The 27,964-nt window shown below is 38.3% G+C and overlaps 3 protein-coding genes across 7 annotated transcripts in view; 1 reads left to right on the top strand and 2 right to left on the bottom strand.

Annotated features, from left to right (window-relative positions):
- Positions 1-804: 804 nt before the first annotated feature.
- Positions 805-12,964, bottom strand: LOC137260076 (cyclin-H-like). Its single transcript, XM_067797768.1, has 11 exons — positions 12,836-12,964; positions 10,577-10,709; positions 9,807-9,929; positions 9,149-9,222; positions 8,729-8,930; positions 7,448-7,555; positions 6,964-7,019; positions 5,414-5,484; positions 4,015-4,126; positions 3,569-3,644; positions 805-2,595 (listed from the first exon to the last, which is right to left on the bottom strand). Exons 2-11 carry the CDS (start codon positions 10,691-10,693, stop codon positions 2,560-2,562), a joined length of 975 nt encoding a protein of 324 aa, XP_067653869.1. The 5' UTR covers positions 10,694-10,709; positions 12,836-12,964; the 3' UTR covers positions 805-2,559.
- A 195-nt stretch (positions 12,965-13,159) lies between these two features.
- LOC137259874 (uncharacterized) lies at positions 13,160-17,392 on the top strand. Its single transcript, XM_067797507.1, has 3 exons — positions 13,160-13,232; positions 14,386-14,586; positions 16,602-17,392. Exons 2-3 carry the CDS (start codon positions 14,411-14,413, stop codon positions 16,861-16,863), a joined length of 438 nt encoding a protein of 145 aa, XP_067653608.1. The 5' UTR covers positions 13,160-13,232; positions 14,386-14,410; the 3' UTR covers positions 16,864-17,392.
- Positions 17,393-21,035: 3,643 nt separating this feature from the next.
- LOC137259755 (uncharacterized) overlaps positions 21,036-27,964 on the bottom strand; it is a 67,246-nt gene continuing 60,317 nt past the window's right edge. For all 5 annotated transcript variants that reach the window (XM_067797359.1, XM_067797358.1, XM_067797355.1 and 2 more), the window contains one exon: positions 21,036-27,362. Coding sequence is in view for 4 of the 5 variants with exons in the window: in XM_067797355.1 (XP_067653456.1) it covers positions 27,152-27,362 (211 nt within the window). In the remaining variant the exon portion in view is untranslated. The remainder of the gene's footprint in view (positions 27,363-27,964) is intronic.

The following is a 27,964-nucleotide window of genomic DNA, read 5'->3' as shown; positions in this document are numbered from 1 at the left end:
GGAATATTGCTGAGTTCGGCGTTTATTAACAAAACGACCACCAGTCCAGGCCCTCTGGTCACCGAACGTATGGAAGAGTCATTGGTGAGTGCGGCTGAAAACGTAAAGAGTGAAAATGTGTTCGGACGTTTTAAGCAATATTCCAGCAATTTAAGAGCATTGAATGGAAGAAACCTCAACGAATGAAATAAACCTCTACGGATGGAATGTACGCATTGTTCAAAGATCACCCGATAATACGTTGAATGTTCCCATGGTGTTAGACAAGGATGTACTCTCTCCCTACAACACATGTACCATTCATATGCAGCTGATATTGTACTATTCACCTGCAACTGGTATGTACTATTTACCTACCAACTGAAAGGTATTATAATGAGTGAGTGAGTTTAGTTTTACGCCGCACTCAGCAATTTTCCAGCTATATGGCGCCTCTTATGACAAGCATTGGTTGCTGAAGGCTATTCTACCCCGGGACCTTCATGGGTCTGAGAGGTATTATAAACCTCACACCAATGTGTGTACTCTATCTACACTAAATAGGAACGCCTTGCCAACACATGCACTATTTACTTACAACTGATATGCACTCGATACCATACATCAACATATGTACTCTATCAACGCCTTGTAGAACACGTTGACACAAGTACTAATCACCTACAAGTAGCAGACACTATTTACCTAAAACTGTCAGTTACTATGTACAAATACTTGATATGTTACTTTTTACCTACAATCAACAAAAAATTACAACTTACCACAAACCCATATGTAATATTTACCAAACAATTAGAGACAAAATGCCTAGAAATACATTTATTTATCATAAGAAGGACACACAATTGCTCTTAACATGTTTCTGGACATAAACTCAACAAGTATTCCATAATACACAACCACAGATGTAAGCACCAAAATAACTGACCACTGATTGATAACAAATGGTATGTTTCTCAAGCTTTAATGTGGTCACAGGGGTAGAAGGATACAGTTTGGCCACTGAGGTATCAAATGCGATACCCGAGGGGCAGTGGGGTAGCCCCATGGTCAAAGTGGTTGCTTGTCATGTTGAAGGATCAGGTTCAAATCCCCTCATGGGTACAATGTGTGTAGCTCATTTCTAGTATCACTTGCCATATTGCTGAAATATTGCTAAAAACGGTGTAAATTTAAGCTCGCTCAGTCACTTGTATAGCTGAGCAGAATTAAACTTTCTCTAATACATGAAACTGTTTAAGGCATGAGACTTTGTCAATAATGGAGGGGGTGAGTTTATTGTATGCTACACTTAGCAATATTCCACTTACATGGGGGTACTCCAAAACTGGGCTTCCCACATTGTACCCATGTGGGGAATCGAGCCTGGGTCTTCAGTGTGATGAACAAATGCTTTAACGACTAGGCTACCTCTCCGCTCCTTCCAGAATGAGTGAGAGAATACAGGTTTATGCACCAGTCAATGACTTTATATCTACACCACTTGATATACATAAATCATGAGGCAGGACAGACATTATAAGTCACAGCTGTCAGTATAACATGAGGTCCATGTGTTAGTGGAGGATACTGTGTGTGACTTGAGACGATTTGTACACTTGTACAATGACTGTGAAGGGTGTACAAAAGTTTTCAGTAAGATCCAGAACATTTCAAGAATCTTGACATGAGATGAGTGAGTTAGTGAATTAGGAGATAAACATCATGTGTTGGCCAATTTCCGGGTGTTATTGAGTATTTGAAGCACGGGAATGCATTTGGAACCGACGGCGTCAGCCGGAGGTTTCAAATGAAATGTTCCCGTGCTTCAAATACTCAATAACACCCGGAAATTGGCCAACACATGATGTTTATCGACATTGTAAACAAAAAAGTAAACCAAAGGGGTTTTACTGTCTGCACTCGTTTACATCGAGTATGAGTATAGCAGTAAAGTGTCATCAGCTGGCCGTTTCAGCTGGTTCTCATGGTAGCATATGGAGTTGCTCATTTGTGACTTCATTCTAACTTTACGTCACAATATGATTTGAATGACGTCACCACTGTTGATGACACAACAAAACAATTGTTTATGTGTCAATACGCGGTGAATAGTCTTTCAGTTTCCGGGAATCTAATACCATTTAATCATGTTTTTCAACCAATCAGATTACAGAACACTGTAACTTTTGGTTTACAATATGGTTTAATGCCCCATCTAGCAATATTCCAGCAACTTCACGGCAGGGGACACCAGAAATAGGCTTCACTTGTTGTAACCAGTTTGGGAATTGAACCCGGGTATTTGACATGAGGAGCCAACGCTTTAATCACTAGGCTTACCCATTGCCCACTAAGAGATGAATAGTTTCAGACATAAGTGTGACGTGGCGACTCGTCAGACACTATGACGTCAAGATGCCATTATAGTACAGCAAGCAATCTTGAATTGGTTTCAAGATGGTCATCAGCCAGTCAGAGCTGTCTTCTATGGTGTGCTATAAGCAAATATACACATCAATATCCAGTGTGATAACTTAAATGATGCATATCTTGATGACATTGAGGACATTGATGATGCTAAGACAGCAGTTCACTATCAGCAACTCTTGTTTCCTGAAATGATACACAAAATTTCTATATACATCGGACCATTCATTCCACTATTTCTGGTTCATTTACCAAACACATCATAGAACAGACCCAATTTACAGCAAAAAAAATTTGTAGCTAAATACCACACTCTGCACATTTCCATTTAAATGACACCCGTTTTAAACAAATCTTATAACTAAAATGGATAGAATTATGATTAAAATGCCTGCAGGTTATTAGAAATGAGCTGGCCACTGTAACTTGAAAACACCCACAAAATGCTTGATGACATGCCCGTTATTAGGTGATGTCATAAGGAGTTCAACTTTTCATGTTCAATCATCTACGGTTCGTTTGAACTTCCATATTGGATATTTCTGACTCACATTCGTCACATGTACCTGTGACATTATGCTCTTTCTTGCAGGTGCCAATCTTCACAATTCTAACATAAATTACAACATACAGCAATGAAATCATCAACTGGAACGCTAACATTGAGCATTAAAAAAAAATGACAGCTGGTAGTACAGGCAGAGGTCAAGGTGGAATTTTGTCACTCTCAACAGCTGTTTTGTTATATGACGTCTCCTTGTTTATAAAAACTGTGTCAGTGACCTCTGTTGTTAGCAGTAAATGCTTCAAAACGGATACCATTGTTTGTTTTTATGCAAATATCATTTGCAGAAGCCCTTGGGGTCTTTTCAACTGCCTTCCTTCGTCGTGAAGTTAATGACAAACCTCAAACCTCTGCAAATGATAATGCTCTGGGCACCCATTTCACAAAGCCTTCGTAAGTCTAAGATCTTACAACATTTCTCAAAGTATACATACCTCTAATACCGTAACACTGGAAGGTACGAATGACCTTGGTGAAACTGGGCAATGATAAATAGTGTTACCCTTATATCAAACAGTAGTAACCATGTTGCCAAGCCTGACCATTAGACACTGCTATCAAGGGTCATTTAAGCTGGTCCTGACCGAATCATACCTCTTCTATCCGCGCTCTCTTCTGTGATCGTATTTCATCCTCATCTTCAAACATTTCCTCCATCTTACGTTTGTATCTGCAACAAAAAAGATCAGTCAAAAAAGGATTTGATTCAAACTCTTAATTAGTTCAACAAATAATTCAAATGTCATTCTGAGATTACTTTTTGGTGACCAAATCTGTTTGCTTGCTGTTTAACACATCACTCAAAAATGTTGATGGTACAAAAGACAGTCGCTATTGGTCCATGTTGTGTGCCCCTTTGTATGAACATGTATGATAAAAGATGAAACAAATTGCTGAAGGATAAAAAAAAAGATGAAGAAGAATATCTAAATTATTCTGAATCTATGGTCACCACCATACTTATTTTTCAGGTCTTGTATCAAACTCTGAATTTCAGTGGTTATCCCCCATCCAAAGGGAGTCAAGGGGAGACAACTCACACTTCACTCTCTGGGTTGTTCTCCTGGTTGCGGCACTTTTCCAGTTTCCGCTGGATGAGCTGCACAACATCTCGCTGCAGTGTGTCCTGGTTCTTCACCATCATCTTGATCTCTAAAACATAGCACTCAGTAATAATACCAACAATGATTCTTTAAAAAAAATTGAATTGTATTGATTAAATTTCACAGTTTTAGCAATAATCCAGCAATATCATGGTGGTGGACACAAGAAAAGGGCTGCACACATTGTGCCTGTCTGGAGACTTGAACCCAGACATTCACCATGGTGAGCCAACACTGTAACCACTACGCTTCCTCCCAGAATCTCCTAAATAAAGACTATCGCAGATAAAGTGAAAACATATCTACAGTTTGTTGGTTGGTTGGTGTTTAACACCACACTCAGCAATATTGCTGCCATACTTTGGCAGTCTGTAAATAATCGAGTCTGCACAAGACAATACTGTGATCAACAGCATGAGCAACAATCTCCGCCCATGGGCCATGATGACATGTGTCAAAAACATCAGAGAGTCTGACCACCCGATCACATCAGTTGCCTCTTCTGACAAGCATGGGTTGCTGAAGACTAATTCAAACCCAAATCTTAATATCTAAGACCATCAGAACGTTCCCCAATCTACAGATCAGTGAGAACTGGAAAAGCATTTAACAGGTAAATCACATATCCATCTGGACAGTTATAATAAGCAAAGATTTTAGAATACCCATCCTACAAATGTGTAACGCAATTGGTGGCTCAGGTCACAAATCAGCTGAAGTAAAGCAGTAAGTGAGTGAGTTTAGTTTTACCCCACACTCAGCAGTCTGGACCTGACAATCTAGTGATCAACAGCGTGAACATCGATCTGCACATTTGTGAACCAATAACAACCAAGTCAGCTTGCCTCACCACCCGATTCCGTCAGTCGCCTCTTACAACAAGCATAGTCACCATTTATAGCAAGCATGGGTTGCTGAAGGCCTTTTTTACCCCGGATCTTCACGGGTCTGAAGTAAAGCAACAGTCCTTGGATAGGTGACAATGCTTCTAAGACTCCAGTCCTGCACCACAACGAAGCATGTGATACATGTCTCACCTATGGCAAGTGAGTTTGTTTACAATTGCCTTTGTTCACCAAGCAGAAAATGGGTATCTGGTTGGATTAAGTCATGCAATTATATCCTTCTAGCGCCTAACAGACAGCTTCGGTTATCTGGGGAAATAATAGTACATGTAATCAGATTCTGATTAAGCACTGCAAGCAATCACTTAGTGTCTGTAGACTTTGCACTATGGAAGATAAATTATTATTATGTATTATTACAATTCACATCATATGAGTCCCCAGTCCCTATGGTACCTCTGTGTCTGAACTAGGTCTTTAGAACAACTTACTCTTGATAATGGTGATGGTTTTCCTGAGTTCCTCCTGAGAGGCACCTGCCAGCAGGACATCAGTCACATAGCTGAAGTAAAGGTGAGTGTGTGAGTGAGTGAGCTTTTAGCAACATTCCAGCAATATCACTCGGGGAAGACACCAGAAATGGGCTACACATGTTGTGCCTATGTGGGGAATTGAACCCGGGTCTTCAGCTTGCAGAACAAATGCTCTTACAACTGGGCTACCCCACCACCAAGTTGAAGCAAAGTGAGTACAGAGGTTCAACATTTGGACAATTTTTCAGTTAAAGCATGGCAAGTGAGTCTTGTCCACAAAACCCCATTCTGGCCCCTAAGTCAAGTCCAAACTTTATGCAGAATTGGTCCGGGGTCTTATGACTCAGATGTAGATCCCATGATCTTCAAATAGAAAAGGGTGGGCACTTAGGGATACCACGGGGAAAATCGATTGTGTAAACATTGTACTTATCAAGAGGTAGAAGATGAATATCATTTCTTGCTGATTGGTCCATTGTATGCAAACATCAGAAAAGAATACATAAAGAAATATTTCTAACTGGACCCCCGAATAGATGAATTCTATACCCTCATGACATCAAAAAATCAAACAGTCACAAGATACCTTGCAATGTCTATATACCATCCCATGAATGTGAGATCATCTGTGTTACAGCTGTGATATTACTTACTATATATTTATGTATATTGCACCCAATGCTACTGATGAAAAATGTAAGATTGATTGATTGACTCGGATGTAATGAGACTGATAAATATGAGGTCTAATGGGTCTGGGGTGTAATACATGTGAGGTCCAATGGGTCTGGGGTGTAATACATGTGAGGTCTAATGGGTCTGAGGTGTCACAAAGATGAGGACTAATGGGTCTAGATTGTAATACATGTGAGGTCTGTTCTGTCTGACGTGTAATACATGTGAGGTCTAATGGGTCCAGAGTTTAATACATGTGAGGTCTAATGGGTCTGAGGGGTCATAAAGATGAGGTCTAATGGGTCTGGGGTGTAATACGTGTGAGGTCTAATGGGTTCAGGTTGTAATACATGTGAGGTCTGATGGGTCTGGTGTGTAATACGTGTGAGGCCTAATGGGTTCAGGTTGTAATACATGTGAGGTCTAATGGGTCCGAGGTGTAATAAATGTGAGGCCTAATAGGTCTGAGGTGTAATAAATATAAGATCTAATGGGTCTTGGGTGTAAAGTTTTAGATTTGACGACCTTACTGAGGTCTAATGATTGTAAATCTGGAGAATGTAAGGTCTAATGGATCTGGGAAGTAATGGAATCTAATGATTCTAATATCCACTGGAGAATCTCAGTCGAGAGTCTGTGTCTACTAACAAGCCTGAATAGTATCCAATCTTTTTCATTCATGGCCATGTTGAGCGAGCAAGTGTATTTCCTAGTATGTGGAACATTATGAATGTGAGGCCGATTCAGCATCCTGAGGTCAAATTAGTCTGAGTTCTGACGATTCTGTTCAAGTGAACTATTTGGTAACTTTCCAGAATCACAGTACACCTCACCTGTCCATGATGATCTGTTCACGTGATGCGCTACTGAGCAGTGCAGCCAGCGCCACCTACAACACACCAGTATCAGTTGGACACACAATACAGCCCATCAATGCTGCATTCTGACTGGACAAAAATCAGATTCGAATTGCTTGTTTAGCACTTGGTTCCAAATCAAAATATAAGGTACCTAATTTACATTAAAACTGTTTCCATTTTCAAAACAAAATAGATCTGTCTCCTCAAATATCTTCTATGCCCTCCCTTATGAGTGAGCGAGTGTGTTTTGTTTAACGCAGCACTCAGCAATATTCCAGCCATATGGCGGCAGTCTGTAAATAATCGAATCTGGACCAGACAATCCAGTGATCAACATAATGAGCATGATTGGGAACTGATGACATGTGTCAACCATGCCAGCAAGCCTGACCACCCAATCCTGTTAAGTCGCCTCTTGCAACAAGCATGGGTTACTAAAGATCAATTCTAAGCTCACCTGTGATGGTGCAAACAGCAAGGAGACATCAGTGCCAAGACTTCTGTCAATAAAATCCTCTGCATAGCGCCGTAACTTCTCTGGGTCACCTACCTGGGAGTAACGAGTCTGAAACAAGTGTGGTGGCATCAGTTGTGGCTGAGTGATTTCAAATTGGGGATGTATATTGGTTGTCATATACTTGCAAAAACATGTCGCCAATATAATTTGTTAAGCATGGTACAGTTATCCCCTATCTAATTCAACTAATCTTACATTGGTTTTTCATGAAACAACCTCATTGTCTAAACCAGGTCAAGGTTCCTCTAGGTCAAAGGTTAATCATATCACTCCTCGAACTTACGCCATTGCCAGAAAACGTTCCCTTTTGAGCCTTCAATATGTTTATTATGTGCACACTTACTAAATTTGAAAATGATGAATAAATCTCAGAGTTATAGCTAAAATGGACAGAATTATTATGAAATCACCCGCATGCTATCAGAAATGACCACGCAGTTGCAAATAACAATAATAGCCCATTGAATCCTCAACAAAGGGCTATTATCAGTTCTGTTGTCAAACTGCGTCACAGCAGGTGACCTCTTGTTCCAGATCGGACAAATTTTTATGGATAGCAACTTCTTCCATGATCCAACAGTGTCGGGTCAACAGCCTGTTGCAAGGATTTCTAAAGTTATTTCAACTTACCACAGCAGTGTAGAAATACATTCAAAGCTTTTGGTACGTCGGTTTACCAACTGTGACCATATATGCTTATCAAACGGTCAGAAATTTATGGAACTGATCAATCAAAACTCACGTTGAATTAGAATACTGATAATAACAGCAATACAGGTAAAGATGATAATGTATTCAGACGGATATACATCAACAACCAGAAGTTAAAGTTTTCAAAAAAGAGGCACCTTAGGCAGGGTTCCATACATAAAGTCAGAGAGATTTTTTCTTCAGTTTGTTTCCTGTTCAGTACCTCACACCAGCTAAATGGTGGTTATCACAAAGAGAGGAGTTTACACTGACTTTTGCAATATTCCAGCAATAAATGACAAAATTCTTTAACCACTAGGCTACCCCGTTACCCAGAAAAGAAGGAAGTACTTTTACTGCACACCAACACTAACAAACACAACATACCTCTACATGGACTTGAAAGACAAATATTTGTTTGAAACAAGATTGTCTATGATTGTTAAACTCAAGCTTCAGCAATTCCAACTACATGGCTATTCCAGTTCAATATTCCATACAAGAGACAAGCCATAGTTCTACTATTTATACCTTCAGATCTATTATCAAGCCCTCAAGCGGTCTGTACATGTTGTGGATTGTCAGGTGATAGTGTAATTTCTGCATCAGCAACAACTCAAATCCAAGAACAATGTCCGCAAACTTCTCCCTGTTTCCCTTTAAGTTGCCTACAAACTGGCCGATCGGCACATAGAACTCTTCCACCTTACATGCCAGATACACACATGTCAGCCTGAAACACACAAGCAGGCAAGACATAAACAGGAAAGACTAAAACATCTGGTGTTCAGTGTAATATAGATCGGCACATAATAAAGCTCTTCCACACAAGTAGGTAAAACATAAACAGGAAAGACTAAACCAGTGACACAGATCGGCAGATAAAGATCTTCCACAAAAGTAGGCAAAACATTAACAGGAAAGAGTGAAACAATAAATATCAATACTTACATGATGTCTCTCGGATGGTAATCCATGACAGAGTTGTTAACATAGAATCTCTTCATGAAATTTATTGCACTACCCTGAAATGCAATATAAATATAATGACTGAATGAGTTTAGTTTCACGCCAGACTCAGCAATATTTCAGCCACATGACAGTGGTCTGTACATAATTGACGCAGGACTTGACAGTCAAGAGCACGAGCATCGATCTGCACAAATGGGAACCAATGAAACGTGTCAACAAAGTCAACAAGTCTCACCACCTACTCGCGTTGTTTGCCTCTTACAACAAACATGGTTTACTGGAGATTAATTGTAACCTGGACTTTCATGGGTCAAATCAGAATATATCTCATGTCTATACTACAATCATCATCAATATGATCTATTTCTATGCAATATCAAAGTTTAATCTTCAAATGAAAAACATATTTTTAAGAAACTCAGTTTGTATTTTTGTAGTTTAAATACCATTTTTTTCTGAACAAATAAAATGCATGTTTAAGTAGAGATTTAAATGAATGTGTTTGCATATTGTGATGTAAACACCACATTTTACAGAAAATATATGTGAAATGACATCCTGTAGCACGCATATCACAAGTTATGATTTTAACCTATCTGGTTGAGTGACTGTGTCTTGGACTAAGCTTGTTACTTACGACAACACATTTTGGCATTGGAGGTTGAAACTTCCCACAAAATTCCTTCATGACAAACTCAAAATGACGACACAGGAGCCTCTCTTCCTGTGCAGTCAGGAAATGCCGAGACTTCTCTTCATCCTGCATAGAAAAAGCACAAAAATCAACCACATGTTGGACATTAAGAAAATGTGAATTTAGAGTTATCTCCCTTGTTTGAACTTGGACGACAAAATTATTTGCTTAGTCAGTTTGAATTATTATTCTGTTTCAATATGTAATTGATATGAGGTCTATCAACACCCCCTGGTTCTCTATCACATACCTGACTTCTGTCAATACACCTTGCTTCTCAGTAATTCACCCATGACTGACTACCTGTCAAGATCAGGATTACAACTGGTCTTCAATAACCAATGCTTGTCCTAAATGGCAACTAACAGGATCAGATGGTCAGGTTAGTTGCCATTGTTGACACATGTCACCGTATCCCAACTGCATGGATCGTTGCTCATTATATTGATCACTGGATTGTTTTGTCTGACTTGGCTATTTACAGATGCCGCCATATACCTGGTATATTCCTGAGTACTGCGTTAAACAATAAACCAACCAAACAGCCTATGAAAGGAAGACAAGTCAATACAACTCATGTCAAATTCTGTACCATCTAAGTTCTAACATCAGTATCATTAGTGATCATAAGTAAATGTTGAGAAAAAACATTGGTGAGCACAGCTTAGTACACACATTAACCATCAACAACCGTAGATGATGATCCTACTTACTGACATATTGCCAGCGATTCCGTTAATACATTTCTCGTTTGCTTCAGCCCGCAGCAAGACAAGCTCCTGCTCATCTTTGAAAGTCCAGTACTTTCTCTGTGTGCTGTTGTGAAACATCCTCCTGTTGTTTCCCCTGTAGTGAAATGGCAAGATTTAACACCAAAAACAGTTAGGAAACAGTTTCATTCTGACACTGCACACACTAATTATAAAACCACAAACCTATTCTTTGATTAATAGATCACACAATATACCATGCATATAGTAGGGCTTGATTCATCCCATAGATGACATCCATATGTCATCTGTTTTTGCTGTTTTGTAAATTAGAATGTGCAAGGTTTGAAACTCGGGAATTTCATAGACTTTATATACATACAACAATTTCCACTAACCTGCACTATGGATAGACGACTGAATAATGATTAATTTATTACACATCATAACAATCACAGTGCTGGATATTTTACTCTAACCAGTTTCGGGGTTTTGAGAGTACTGAAATCTGATCACCATGCCTGAAGATGAGATGGGCCTTTGTGATGAAAATTTTTTAAATATTACAATATTACACAGCTGATGACACAATTTCAAAGATATAAATGAATAAGTAAGTCAATCCTCATCAACGACAGCCTAGCGTACCTTGGTCAAACATATAACTACAGGCTGCCAAACAGTTATCGTCACATTTTCACACTATTTGCAAAATTACTCCGGCTTTTGTTCAATTAATGAAACAAGTTAATTATGATACCGATGAGTCCATCCCATTCACTTTTGCCATTTCAGAATTTCTCATTTTTCTGTGAAATAATATATATTTATATCATAAAGTAACCTCGGATAATTGATTGTGTGGCAAATTGAGTGTTTTTCACAATAGACTGATAGATGACTATTGTGAACTTACTTACTTTAGATTGTGTGACATCCCCTGAAAAACACCTTTAGGGTCATACCTTCATCTTTAATTTGTCCCTTATACTACCCACCGTGAAGAATTTTCCTCTGCTGTTGTTTATTCTAGGAAAAAATACTGGAATTGTGATTGACCGGGACTGCGCATATGTGATAGTGATGCATTGGCGATAACTGTTAGCCAGTAGATGACTTTGCTCGATGTAGAACTTGGCTGAAATAAGTGTTTATTTGTATGAACTAAACGTACTATTAATCACTTTAACAAATACCTGCACATGACACCACCTAGCCTGAAGTTGTAGTCAAAAGGGCCAGAATTGAAAAAGTCAAAAGGGTCAAAGGAAAGTCAACAGAGCCAGCAGAAAGTCAAAATGGCCATAAACTTAAGTCAAAGGGGCATAGGCCATATGATGCTATATTATGTGGTCACTGAATTTGAAATGTTTGTCTTATATAGCATTCTGAGTCATGAGACCAATCACAACTAATTAGATTACTGACTGGTGTAATTGACATGAATCTCTTTAAACCTTTCTCTCTAAACCTCTTGTAAGCATTACAGAAACAGTTGTATGGTTGACTATATTCATAACATAAACACCTAACCACTACCATTAATCTTCTTTAGAGTATTGACTATTTGTAATCATTACACAAATAGTTGTATGGTATAGAGTAAACACCTAACCACTCTGATATTTATTAAATAAACACTAAGACACTCTGATATGTTTGGGATGTGTAGAAATTGAACCACTTTAGAAACATGTAATACATCTCTTTTAATCTTACTGTGTCCTACAAGTTTGGCAGTTTTGACTGAAGTCTACTCCCTTTTGACTTTCCTTTGGCCCTTTTGACTTTTCAGTTTTGGCCCATTTGTCCTTATACCCTTGACTTGTTCCTGTGCCTGTCGCCATGCAGGATATTAGATTGTTTTTCTTTTTTTAAACAACTTGATGAACCAAAACATACGAAAAGTACATTTACACTCTTCGCAGGGTCTGCTCCTGTATAGGAAAAGAGAAAGGTGGCATAATGGTTTAGGGCTAGGCTACAAGGCATAAGATACACAGACAATTTGCAAGAATATTTCAAAGCCAAATGTCTGTAACTTGTAACTACAAGTGGAGAGAACACACGCAGGTCTAAGAGTGCGTGTGAGAGAGTTGTTTCGCCGCACTCCGCAATCTTCTAGCTAAATGGAGTCGGTGTAACTCGGTGAGACAATCTGAACATTGAAGGTTAATATCAGCTTCATTACGTCATGTCTTTTAAAAGGCTAAAGTCAGATCCATAGCACTAGTCATGCTAGAGGTGTATTTGAATACTTACGTTATTTTACTTTATTTGTACGAGCATTAGACATCATAAACTCTTGCACACCTTTCCAAAATAAAGAGCAGACGTGAGAAGCGCCATGAGACCGGAAGTTGATAGAGTTTCTAAAAAAGATCTTTTTGGAATAATGAAGTAAATATGAATCATGATTTACCATCTAAATAAGTAAGCGCAAATCCATTAAGCTGATAAACGGTAATTACATATACATTCTTAGGTAATTACCTATTTGGTATCTGTAAACATGTGTGCAGAATATTTTCACTCTTTCATTGATTTTAATTTTTTCAGGTGTAAGTCGTATTTTGTATGTGTTTATGAATGGACATGCTTCCGGTTTTGGCAGGTGTCCCTAAGTTTTGACAGGAACACTATCGTCCGACACATGAATGTATGTGTAAAATACTACCTTATCGTTATTCTAGATGGGTATATCCACCACCGTGTGCTGTGGGTAGTTATTTTAGTACAGGCTAGGCGGTCGCAAGAGAACAAGGATATATTGGAAGACCCTCAGATTTCGTGTATATCTATGCACGTCATTTGTTTAGTGCTAGATAACTGGAACAGTACAAAAAGGACAAATGGCAAAAAGAACAAAACTGGAAATGTTAAAAGGGCCAAAGAAATGTCAAAAGGGTAAAATAGATCAAGTCAGAATGGCCAAACATTTATGAAATTTATTTATTATGAAATTGGAACAAATTCATTACATGTTGTTGTATTAGTTCTAATCCTGAACATATCAGAGCGTCTCAGTGTTGCTTATTTAGGACATTTCAGTGTGGTTTATTTTACAATCAACCATACAACTGTTCATTTGATGAATGCAACAAACACACGATACAACGGTCAACATTTCAAAATGGAATTACAAATATGAATATGATTTTGCTATGCCTACAAACAGTAAATCATTAAAATTATTCAGCAATAACCGATGACTTATAGAAATGAACAATAGTCTGTTTTCTTCAGGATAGAACATATTTTTGAAATATATGTTAGTTTGAAATTTGATGTTTGGCCCTTTTGACATATATTTATGGCCCTTTAGACTATAACCCCTATATAACTATACCTTTTGCTTTAATAGATAGCTCCACTAGTTTCAGGCAGTTTTATGACAATATTCCTTCTCTGATACTAAACATACTTAGTTTTACATGATTCATTAGACCCGTGAAGATCCTGTATAGAATAGATCTTCAGCTACCCATTCTTGCCATAAAAGGTGACTATGCTTGTCGTAAGATGCGACTAACAGGATCGGGTGGTCAGATTCACTAACTTGGTTGACACGTCATCAGTTCCCAGTTGCGCAGATCAATGCTCATGTTGTTGATCACTGGATTGTCTGGTCCAGACTCGATTATTTAGAATCCGCCACCATATAGCTGGAATATTGCTGAGTTCTGCGTAAAACTATGCTCGCTCGCTCACTCACTCACTCACTCACTCACTCACTCATTTTTGACATGTGTTAATGACTGTTCATAAGAAAGCAATTATATTCGTGAATCATGAGACGAAGATATTTCTAGTTTCAGACTTAGTTAACAGTGAACCATGACAACAGAAAACTCAGGTGTTGACATGGAAGAATATTATGACAAGATGTTTTCAAATCGTTATACTGAGGAAGACACAGATTTTCAGACAGAAATATCCAAGCCAGTTGCCCCTCCACCATGTGTGATGAACTGGTACACCAAGAACCGCAGGAATGACTGGGGCAGACAAGGGTATGTCTGTTTAATAATTACTGATAATATGTCTACTTATTTTGTACTGTATAATTAAACATGTAAAGCTTATAAGTTCTACCCTGGTCAGTGGATCAATTCATGACAACCCAGTGCGTGAGGGACTAGAGTAGAAGCTGAGATGCAAACTTCTATTATTTTATCATGAAATTCTAGCTGCAAACTATGCCAGTATGATTACACAATAAATTTTCTGAAGTTTGAAGAAAAGTCATTAAGATTAAGATATTGAGACAAAACATATATTTCCACTGATTAAATACATTCACAGACTTCACCTACCTTCCATTTCTCAAATTTAATGACACATTTGAACTGGAATCGCTGTAAGTAACAGTTAAGAAATCTGCTGTTGGAGATTCAGTCTTTGATTAGTGTCATTATCCATTTCTCCAATTCCAGATTTTAAGTATTCAATTCACTAGGCTTAATTGACTCAGACGACTAATTTTTTGGACAATCTGGTTATTTGGATCTTCAAAACTACTGTTTGCAATACCTTGGGGTTGGCATCTCTGTAGAAATTTAAGTCATTTAATCATCTCATCCAGCTCTTTACCTCATTACTGCTGGGTGACCAGATTCAGTTGCTTAGTGCCTACTGATTTGTGACTTGTGCTCTTAAACCAGTTGACTTAGTCTCAGTATTATTCATTACGAACCTCTACTAAGTCTGACTGTAACAAACCCTAGTAGGAGTTGCATCACTCAAGTAACCTTTGAACGACCTATGGACGTCCAATCAAACACGAGATGGCTGAAAGGATTTAACCAATTAGACAACGGCTACTGTTTAGGGTTTGGTAGGACTTACAAAATTTTGCAGTCACTGACACTGATCCCTCAACATACTCCATGTGCATCACCCGTAAGTGATCGTATAGAAATTAGCTTTTGGAATCATTTGGGTACAAAACTGTTCGAGGTGAAAGTTCAAAAGGTATGTGCGAATGTCCACTTTCGCGATTTGGTAAGCTGTGTTCTGAATGGTCATTCTCAAAGGTTACCTGACGCAACCTCCTACTAGGGCTTGTGAGACTTAGCAAAGGGATGAGACTAAGCTTACTTAGACCGGCTCTTAAACACTACACACTAGATCACACACCATTTAAGGATTCAGAAACACATGAAGCAACAATATGGAGTATGCTTTGTGACTTCAGTTGATTTAATGTTATCATAGTGAGTGAGTGAGTGAGTGAGTGAGTGAGTTTTAGTTTTACGCCGCTTTTAGCAATATTCCAGCAATATCACGGCGGGGGACACCAGAAAATGGGCTTCACACATTGTACCCATGTGGGGAATCGAACGCGGGTCTTCGATGTGATGAGCGAACGCTTTAACCACTAGGCTACCCCACCGCCCCAGTGTTATCATATTGTTCATAACATCAGTCATCAGTTTATGTGGCTCAGACATGATTACTTTCTTCACCAAAACAGGAAGAGTTTTGGTGAGCATTATATGTATGATTTTAGGTGAGTTGATAGGGCGCTGTTCAGATATTTCATTCATGCCATTTCAACAGCTACCATGCCATGGGCACAAATTAAGCTGTAAGTTGATCACAGCAAGTTCAAGTCCCTGAAATTCTCTTTATCTGTGCCCTAATGAGTTTATATATCTCACTGATGACCTGTGAAGGTCCCGGGGTAGAATAGGCCTTCAGCAACCCATGCTTGCCATAAAAGGCAATGATGCTTGTCATAAGAGGTGACCAACAGGATCGGGTGGTTAGACTCGCTGACTTGGTTGGCACATGCCATCGGTTCCCAATTGTGCAGATCGATGCTCATGTTGTTGATCACTGGATTATCTGGTCCAGACTCAAATATTGACAAACCGCCGCCATATGGCTGGAATATTGCTGAGTGCGGCATAAAACTAAACTCACTCACTATCTCTCTGATACTTTCTCATAGGAATTTCATACTAATCAATTTTAAGAAAATATCTAATATTCTCAATAGTCACTCACTGCTTGCATTTTTCAGACGAGGTGATAATCAAGGTCGTGGTGGTTACAACCAATCTCGTGGCAACTGGGGTCACCATGGCGATCGCTATGGTAACCGTGGTCGTGGTTATGGTAACAGGGATGGCAACTATGGCAGAAACAGAGACAGTTATGGAGGCAGAGGAGGAGGGGGATACCACAGAGGTGGAGGGGGCCATTATGGAAATGGGGGTGGAGGGTATCACCAAGATCAGGGACACTATCAACGGAATCGGTATGGCGAAAGAAGTTATCGATGAACTGACATGGGTTTATTGAAACGATGGAGGTGCTTATGAAGGTGCAATGACATCATTGTGTGTTTCAACTGACTGCCATTATGTGCTAGGTGTGGCTTGAATAACAGGGGTTCAAAAATCCTATCGCCTGACGCCTGGGACAAGTCACTTTTCATTTTGGTTTCTTACTTGTCCGTGGGCTAAATAATCCAGAACATCAAAAACCATGTTGATTTATTTTTTCATAATTACATCATCATGATTATATCTTAAACTCAGGGCAAGTGGATAATTAGACAAGACAAGTTACTTTCTTAAAGTCACTTGTCTTATGACAAGTGGCTTTTAAAAAAATTGTTGAGCCTCTGAATAAGAAAGAAGCATTTTCAATGGAAAATATCACTCTCTGATTGCCAGACAAGTATTTGTATATAATTTGATGTATTATTTCTTGTCACAAACTCCTGTACATCATTCATTGTTAGGATCAGATCGTGAGGTTCATTGTTATCAGATCACAAGACTTTGTCAATACATAATACACAATGTTTCTCCATCTTTGTTTGTTTGTGTGTGTGTTTGTTTAATGCCTGGCTCACCAATACTCCAGCTATTATGATAATGGCGTGTAACTGATTAACTCTTAACCAAGCAGTCCAGTGATTGACATAAGCATTAGGGCTGGGATGGGTAGGAAAAAATGAGTACCAGCATATTCTTACCTGAATCAGAATCAAGTACCCGGAAATGTAAGAAATGCAGCGTTTCGGTCAACTTTCTGAATATTCAATCATGATTAGATTATTATAGAAAACTTAAAGAGGTGGCAGTCAGACACTGCAGCTGATCTCTGGCCGTTTAATTTGTTTAACTAATATAGAGAGGAACACCCTTATGCACATTCCTCATTAAAACACAATTTTTCATTCCTGTTGTTAATGTATTAATAATGACCCAGATATGCTCCAAATGGTGAAGACAGGATCATCCTGTTGTGAGATATGTCAGAGAGTGCTTAAATAGGTTCTCTGTGAGATGTTTGACAGGCGTTAAATACTAGATGCCTGTTACGGATATGCAACTTCTTTATATGGGCTACTACTGCTCCTTCATCACCTGAAGAAACGTTGTGCTTAAATAATAAAGAAGTTGCATATCCATAACAAGTGTCTAATATTAGGTTCTTTGTATATACAGTATGGTTCAAAATTATTGAGAATAGCTAAAGCATTTCATATTATTAAACGAGAACAAATCAGATAAAATTGAATGTATTGTGAAAGTGAACTGACCTTTTCATGTTGTGTAGGTAACAATTTAATATTTTATCAAGTCTCCTTGAGCTTCACGACACAGTCTAAGACGGGTAGGCATACTTCCTATCAGAGAGGTTAGTGTCTCGTGAGTTATGCTGTCCCAGTATCGGACCACTTCTCTCTTCATGTCTTCAATTTTTGTCAACCCCTTTTGATTCACACATTCCTTCATCATCCCCCAAATGTTCTCAATGGGATTTAAGTCAGGACTATATGCAGGAAATGGTAATGCAGTCACATTTTTCTCCTGAAACCACTGCTTGGCATGTTTTGCGGTGTGTTTAGGATCATTATCTTGCTGCAAAATCCAGTCATTTCCATAAAACACGTGCACTTGGAAGGAGAGAATTATCTAATATGTTAGTGTAGCGTTGACTTGTCAGATTTCCCTCAAACACACACAGCGGGGTCGTTCCTAATAAGGATATCCCTCCCCATACATGAAACTTTGGGCTGTATTTAGGTTGTCGATACAATGGTGCTGACGCAGACTTTGTCCATATTTTCACATTATTGGGATATACCCATATTGAGCTTTCATCAGTAAAAATCACATTTTCCCAGTCAAAGTTTTCATGTGCCAAACACGACTTAACACGCCTGTCTTTATGTTCTTGTTTCATGAGATGAGAAGGAATTCCAGTCTTTTGTCTCCCATCCAAGATCAATCACATTTCTTCTAACTGTAGATTTTGATACAACTGTTGATCCCCTTTCTATCATTTCATACCTGATGTTGGAGATGCTTGCCCTTTGCTTTTTAGACGCTAAAATTCCCAGCTGAACGCGATCTGAGAAGTCCAATTTTCTGGGTCTCCCTGCTCCTTTCTGGTGCCCAAAATCCTTTCCCTCTTTAAAATCCTTCCTAATCCTATACACAGCAGAAAGAGGAGTTCCTGTTCTCTCTGCCAATGTATTTACATCATCAATTCCTTGATTACACAACTCAAAAATCAACCTTCTTTTATCTTCAACAGACATTGTTGACAGTGCTGAGGAAAATGACATCTGCTACAAATTCAGGGGAGGTAACTCTAATTGTACTTTACTCAGTAGGCCAAGAAGAGTTACCTCCCTTATACCATTACTTAGTTTTAAGTATCAGTGAATCAGTTGAGGTGTTAGGATAGCTCAAAGTAAGAAGAAAAATTCTCAATAATTATGAACCAGACTATATATATAATTATTACTCACCCGTTGAAGATACTGCAGTGTAATATTTTCACTTCAATATTACACTAGTGTAATACTGCTTAACGTATGATGTCAAAATAGTTCAAAGTTGTGACGTCACAGTGCTAATGTTGATGTCGTAATTTTACTAGACCTTGCTTGACTTGAATGCTTAAAGTCCAATTTCTTGGACTTGAAAGCTGAAAGTAGGCAATTTCATGGCAGTTTCTGTCAATTTACGTTGGCGAGTAATAAACAGAATACTAACCTCGCTTCCGTGAAATATCATTTTCATTAAACTCGTTAAAGATTTAGTATCAAACTCGCTTTCGCTTGTCTGATACCAAATCATTAACTCATTTAATAAAAATGGTATTACACGGAAGGTCGTTTAGTATCCTCTATATAGTTTCACCTGCTGGGGGTCCTGGGTTAGAACTGATCCCCAGCAACCAAGGCTTGTCAGTGAACTTGATGGTAAGCCTTTGTGGCTTGGTTGATATTGTGTCACTGTGTATCAAAGTTCATAATATCCCCCAGGAAAGTTTGTTAGGTGCTGACTTGATTTTTTTTTCAGGTCACTGTCAAAGGCTACTGACAGTAGCTATCAAAACAAGACAATAAGTATAAGTGTTATGCCACTTTTGGCAATATTCCAGCAATATCATGGTGGGGGACACCAGGAATGGGCTGAAAATACTGTTCCCTATGGAGAGTCAAACCCGGGTCTTGGACATGATGAGTCTGTGGTTTGCCTACTCACAGGCAAACTGTAGCTCAAGTGGGGTTGCGCAGCATAGAGAAAATGACCAGTCTTCGTATATGCAAGCGAAGCGAGCAAAAGTTGGCAACACACTTCCCTCGCTTCGGTTCAAAAAGTATTTTTCGTGTCAACATAAAATATCGCCACCATCAAAGGTATACTCCCATTACCTCACTAGGTTCTGCTCTTCGATTTCCAACCCCATATTTAATAATTACTCACGTGAAATATGTTTTATTCAACATTTTAAACGCCACTCGTGGTATTCAGTTCGTTCTTCGCCTCCATTACCCCTGCCAGCTTCCGGCTCAACGGAGGGAAGGAACAAGAATAAGCAGAAATTATTAAGATATACCATATTGCCTAATTTTATCATGAATCTGTTGGAATGTATTTGTCTCAAGTGTCGGCGTTGTTGTTAGATCTTTTGTAACATTTATTCTACAATAAACACACTTCTGGCGTAGTAGGCATACGAAGCATGGGAGGTAACTCTTTATGTATTTCATACGGAATAATAACTTGTTCATTCACTGCTTTGAACCGGAAGCTGACAGGGGTAATGCAGGCGAAGAACGGTCTGATGTACCATGAGTGGCGCTTAAAATGTTGAATAAAACATATTTCACGTGAGTAATTGTTAAATATGGAGTTGGAAGTCTGAGATCACAACCTAGTGAGGAATTTGGAGTGTACCTTTGATGGTGGCGATATTTTATGTTGACACGAAAAATACTTTTTAAACCGAAGCGAGGGAAGTGTGTTGCCAACCTTTGCTCGCTTCGCTCGCATATATGAAGACTGGTCATATTCTCTACGCTGCGCAACCCCACTTGAGCTACAGTTTGCCTATGGCCTACTAGGCTACCCAATCACCCCTAAGACAACAGGAAGTAATGCCTTGTCCATTTTTCATTGAAATAAACAACAAACACAACACATATAGAATGAGATTTATTGATAATCAACCAAACTGTTTGAGATTCTCCATTTATCTCTACATAAAATAAAACTAACATCGCGTAACACAGCAACGGCAAGCTGCTTACTCCATCAGGAGTTGTCTCCCTTTCACTGCACACTTCAAGCCTGAAAACACCTCCTAATGAACAAGAATTACATCCCTCATCTTCTTGGGAAAATTATGGACATCACTCCAGGCAGCTGCTAACATTCCTAATGTTTTCTCTTTTTTTTTTCAGTCAAAAACATTTTTTGCCTTGGAGAATAGTTCTAAACCACAAATGGCTAATATCTGTTTTCATGTCATCCAAAGAATTTGAGAGTACATTAAACTCTAAAGGGAAGTAACTCTTGTATTTTATATCGATAATTATGCAAATATACAGATCAGTTGTAATATTCTTCTAGACATCAAAATCTGATTCATTGAAGACAAATTCAAACACTGATATACAGCTCGACAATAATATCATGAAAACATAGTTTCCTGTCAATCACAAAACAAGGTCATAGACAAAATATACAACCCCTATCTGTAATTTGGACCTGACTTAATCTTTCAGCCAATCAACACCAAAATAGTCAAACCTGTACCCATATTTGGAATGTACACAATTCCATCCATACATAGAACCATTTGCCTTCACGGTCATCCATTCGTTCTGTCCAAATGCTGGTTTCGAAATGAAAATCAAGATTTGACAATAGCCTGCGTTCAAGATGTAGCATTGACATTTTAAAAAAGCAAGGAATATTGTTCCATTAGTGCCATAAAGCAAGGTCTATGCAGGAAAATATCCACAGTGAGGGAGAGCTCAGGAATAAAGGGATGAGACTCTCTGTGATTTCAACATCTTAAACAACCTGGCAAACACAACAGAACTCTGATTTCCTGTTTGAAAAGATCAAACATGCAGATCTTGGACATGTTAAAGATAAAAATGAAACAGTTATGACAGTTCACCTCACTGGGTAAAACATTCTTTTTTCAATGTCTTGGTTTGACTTAAAACATTACTGCAGTAATGGAGGCATTGGCTTTTTTCATCAACCATAAAAGAGGAAGTGTTCAGTTAAAAGCGGTTGTACTTACCAAAACATGAAAATATCTAATTAGTTTGTTACAGCTAATGACTAAACTGCTAAGTGAGGTGACTCCTAGACAATTCCGCTGATCGAAAATATGAAAGGAAAGGCTAGCATAGGGAAGAAAACTCTATGTCCGTATATCTCTGGCTGTATTGTACAGAAGGTAGGAAGGGGACAATAGATGATGTCATTGTATTATACATGAATCTAGATGAAAAATCAAACATGCTAACGTGATTTTGATTTATATACTGGTACATGACTAAATCAGGCCTCTGTAAGCTCAAAGTTGCACATCTGATGCCAGAGACTGGCAAGCCACTTTGACACAGCTGTGAAATATGTAAACAAAACAACAAATAAATCTGTACAAAAATCTCAACAGGAAAAACAAAGTCACAGGTTAACAAACAAATGTAAATTCTAAACTTTGTAAATAATGACAAAAATTCAAATGTCATGAGGACGCAGTCAAGCCAACACGTAGGTAAAGAGATACAGGTGTAAAAATAAATACAAGATTGCACAGGATAATATGGCACACGACTGGCACGAAATGCCAGTCTCGTTAACAGAACTAACCAATATGCTTACTTAACTCTTTCAACAGACCAGACCAGTCAGTCGTGACACAAAGTTCCCAGAACATGGATGCAGCCAACGTTTAATGAAGGAAAATATCAGCTTGTAAAACATTATTGCTACTATATGTCATACACCATTTGAAAGGTCTTATCCTATGGTTAAATATGAAAGCTATTTATCACATTTTTAAAAAATTCAATGACAACTTCAATAAGTTTATGTTAGTAACAATGCAAGTTTACGTTCAGACAAACCGTAGAGAAAGCGAAAACTGCAGCGATTTTTGCCAGTTGTAAGGTATCATAATATCCTCTTTCATATTTCATGTTTACGAAAGTTTAAAATTTTTGTAAAAGACTTTTTCAATAATATGTGTTGTTGCCTAATTCCAGATAACAGTGACTTCCTGCTTGGCGACATCAGACATCATCATGAAATACCTCTGTTTTCGAAGGTTTACATTAAAATCAGATCTTCCACTTTAGTACAATACCTCTGCAGGAAAATATGAAAACAATTAATGAATTTACATCAGATCAACTCTCTAATCTGCCAATCAACTGTGGCTTCTCAGTGAGAGAAGAAGAAGGATTGTTACTAAGATCACATAATCCCCCATCGCAAATCATAAAATTAATCTTAAAATGTAATGAAAATGAAGGTAGTAGATTCAGGTGAAGTTAAATGCACCTTCACATGATGAAGTTTGGTGATGAATAAGAAAATCCAGTGACCAGTTCTTGACATATCGTGTTGACAAGCTTAACATGCAGGTGATCATGCTGAAATCATCAGTGTCTCCGTGACCTTGAACATTAAGTGAAGGTCACCAAAATCTACTGAGCCCTGCACCTTCCCTAGATGAAGCTTGGAGAGGAATATGAAGAAAATCCAGTAAATGTTTTTTCAGATATCTCGCTGACAAGCTTAACATGCAGCTTAGCATGCTGAAATCTTCGGTGTCACCATGACCTTGAAAATTAAGTGCTCACCAAAATCAACTGCACCTTCCCTGGAATAAGCTTGGTGATGGATATGAAGAAAATTCTGGGAATGGTTCTTGAGATATCTCACTGACAAAGGTAAAACGTTCAAGTCCCCTGAAATGAAGGTAAAGGTAACCAAACCTGATTGAGTCCTGGCTTTTACTTTGATGAACCTAGGTTCCAAATATGAAAAGAATCTAGTGAATGGTTCTTGAGATATCCCAATTCTTATGTACATACATACGTACGTACATACAAATGCAGCCTAATACTATATAACCAGCTTCGAGCTGTGGGGGATAATACAGACATGTGTTGAGTCTTATAAAAGAACATCATCAGAGAGTTCCACATGAAAAAACAAAGCCCTGTAATGACAATTGTATGGGTATTTCATCCTTTCATTTCTGAGCATGTTGCTATCTACACCCACAGGATAAACTATCACGATATAGCTGAATTCACTGAAAGCTGATATCAGATTTGTTCAAGTACCTCCCAGTCCAGGCAGACTTTGCTCTACAGCCAAAAATTAAACATCAAGATGTAGCTGAATTTTACTAGAACGCTGATGTCTGATTTGTTCAAGAACATCCTGATCCTTCAGTCAGACCAGAATGAGTGGCACGTTCCTTTCCAAAACTGTCAGAATTGTCCTTCATTCATTTATCCTTAGGTGTAACATCACTGTCAGAGATCTGATTTTAATGACATTGCATGAAATACTCAAATATAACATAATGCCGAGCTGCATTCAAGACAAATTGGTGCTGTTTTGGAATGGACAGTTCATGCGAATAAAAAGGAAGGCTTGCAAAATAGGATTCTTGTAATCTAAACATATGTACATTCTGAAGAGTAAAATGTTGTAATTTCTCTTGTAAGTAAGAGCAGATGTCGTGCATAGCATGCAACTACTCAGGTCATGGATGATGAGCAGACGGCATGAACAGCCAGTCTGGAACATTGTCTTGGGTCCAGTCCAGCAGTCTGGACACAGAATGAGGACATTGAATAGGAAGTGATTACCTTGCTGGCAGATACCTTAATGATATAGAATACACTGCAGAGTTATCTCTATCCATAAAAGTATCTGTGTGAATTTCATGGAGCAGCATAGAAAACACTTGTCCACCTTTAAACTTACAATCTTGGCACAAAAGCATGCAGAGTGGTGTCATCTTGAAAAACTTTGATAACTATTGCTGTGTCGACATGACAATAAATCACCCTTAACGTCAAAGCTCTTTTGCACTCTTAGTATTCAAAAGAAATCAAGGTTGCAAAGGCTGAATACTTGGTCAAAAATGGTTTGATTGCAAAAAGCTGCACAACTGTGTTTTGACTGAATGATTGAAATAATTCAAAAGGCAATTTTGAAAAATAAATTCAACTGGCGATGCCATTTATCTGATTTAATACTTGTGTTTTCGGTAATATTATCATTGTTGTCAATGGTGTGTTATTTCCATAAAAAATAAACAACATAATTTTCACACAGACGTATTATGCAAAAGTAATTGCATATCTAGTTTAGTTACCATGGTTACACATACTTCAAGTGGAACAGGATGAAAAGTGAAAATGCACGACCCTTTACCAAAGACGCCACTTCCAAGGACAGGAGACTTGCAATGAGTAAATACAACAATGATGGGAGATGTTACAACACAACAATGACAGGCACATCAACAACACAGACAGTGCAGATAACAACATCGTCGTCGAGCGTGCTGTGAGCACCTCAAATTCACAAACAGTGGGCGCACAAAAGCATGAGAATATGCAATTAGTTTCTTAACCTAAGCATACTGGTTACCAGTTCACTTGGTCTAGTTTTTCTCAGACTGATGACTGACTTGGAGCACTGTCATAAATAGGTGGTAAAATCAGATGTCAAATAATCCTTCAGATCTTGCACATGTGCAAGCAAACACTTTGATTGAACTGTTTCCATTTGATTTATAGTTTGCAAACTTACCCCAGCATATAACTAATATACTGATCAAGCTGGGTCTTTGAATGATATTTCCAACATTGTGATCAGGTTGCACATTGTGCAGCCTACTATTATTTTCATTAGAGAGAACTGTACTCCATGATGTATCAGCAAGGTTGAGACATTGTTTTAAGTGTCAGCATCATACAGACATCAGCAGACAAATTGATTTTTCAGTGACTTCAATCAAACTTTCTTGACTTGCCATTTTACAAGTCTACACCCACTTAAAAACCAGCTCCTCAACCAGGAATCCAGGCATGGGTCGTCTCAGGAACCCACAGGAATACATCAAGGATACATTCACATGAAGCAATCGCTAGAGTGACTGCTACATCTTATGCTATGAGGGAGATACAGAGAAGGCAATAAGTCCCAGTCACAGATTCCTGAAAGCATATGTATTACTACTCACTGACCACAAAATAGTGCTTGTAAAGGAGCAAATGACACGGCCAACAAAACCATACTCGTATACGCTACATTGGCTAAAATCTGTACTGATTTCTCAAAATTTCCCATCCAGTCGAACATGACACATTGTAATATACACAGATCCAGGGGATCTCTACCGACTACGATATTCAATGATTAGTAATAGTTACAATGGATGATTATAGTTATCAACAACATGAGAGAGTATGATGATGAATAAATGTGAAACAAACAAAGGTTGTTGATCTAAATGCACTTTATAGTCACATGTATTGCAGCAGTAGGGTCCAAGTGAGGGCCACATTGGTCTATTTAATTTATCTCCCTTAGACAAGTAAGAGTTGTCTCCCTTACACAGGTAAGAGTTGTCTCCCTTAGATCATCATGCAGAATGTGATTCGTAACTGTATATATAAACTTATGACATATTACTGGAAACAACATGACATTCTGAATAGGCAGCAAGCACAATGGTAAGAATGAAGGGAGATAACTCTCACACAAGACCGTGAATGGTATTTATAACTTGACAATATCTAGGGTGATTACTCAATGGGTGGTGTCTATGTCTTTTCATCTAAGTGAAACACTTCCTTAGTTACATCGTGACACAATGTTGTACATGCTTCACTGTTTCGACAATATTTGTACACAGGTCATATACGTCTAGTCACATGTTGGTTGTACTGATGTGTATTCCTATGCTGAGAACTGTAACTATTCTCAAACACAGTGACTGACATCTTCAGTTATATGATGTCTCAAGGTTAGAACATGTGCAGCTAACAGTCCTAAATTTCCATAACAAATGCAGCAATTCTAATTCAATATTTCAAAACAACAGTGAGACATCTACTGTTCCAAGCACATTTGACCGAGACAGTCTGAAGTGGATAATTTGAACAATAATAGCACAATTTTAATTTTTGAGGAAAAATCGTAATGCCACAAGGTTTGAAATTACAATATATATATGAATACACATATGAATTGTGATGGGTCAGCGATAAAAGTTGTCGTGGAGGTGTTCAAACATGTCCTCGTCAGTGATTGGCTTAACGGCACTGCACCTGACTAACCCTTCACATTTCCCATTGGCACAATATAACCAATCGCTGTCAAGCTGAGCCAGCACTTCCAGGTATTCTCCAATCTCGTAGTTCATATGATCATTGTCATCTGGATCACATGATACCAGGGTGATCACGTACCTGTTGAAAACAAATACATTGATGTCAGTAAAGATATATGTCTTTTCCGGATCAAAAGACACATGTCTTTCCCATTTGAAACATTCAAACATTTTTACACTTCTCTATATATTATTTTCATTTATAACGTAAGTATGGAAAAGAAAATCTGGGATGATGTAGAATTTTCAAGATGTCAAGAATTGCCAGAACTTACAACAACCTATATGACTCAAAAGAAGTTTAGGAGGGAGGACTCTCTCACATTACCATAATCAATCTGCCACGACATGACAGAACAACTATAGTCATTTGGCTCAAAAACGGACTGATGAATTGCAATCTAATTCGAAAATGAATAAACATGAAATACTAAATGAAAAGCTGATCATAATTAAAACATCATACCAACTCTGTGAAGTTCTTGCAGAATTTTTTTCCAAATAAAAATAAAAAACTGTTTAACAATCTGTCATGAAAATATTGACACAGTTCACTGTTTGTTATGAGGAAGAGAAAGGGACAGTGCAGAGAGTGCAGAGAAAGGGACAGCCAGGGCCTAGATTTTCAAAGCTGTCTTAGCACTAAGATAGTCGTAAGTTAATGTTAATGTATGGCTCTTA

This window comes from Haliotis asinina, chromosome 13 (assembly GCF_037392515.1).
Source record: "Haliotis asinina isolate JCU_RB_2024 chromosome 13, JCU_Hal_asi_v2, whole genome shotgun sequence".
NCBI lineage: Eukaryota > Metazoa > Mollusca > Gastropoda > Lepetellida > Haliotidae > Haliotis > Haliotis asinina.
This window is presented reverse-complemented; position numbering and strand designations above follow the sequence as displayed.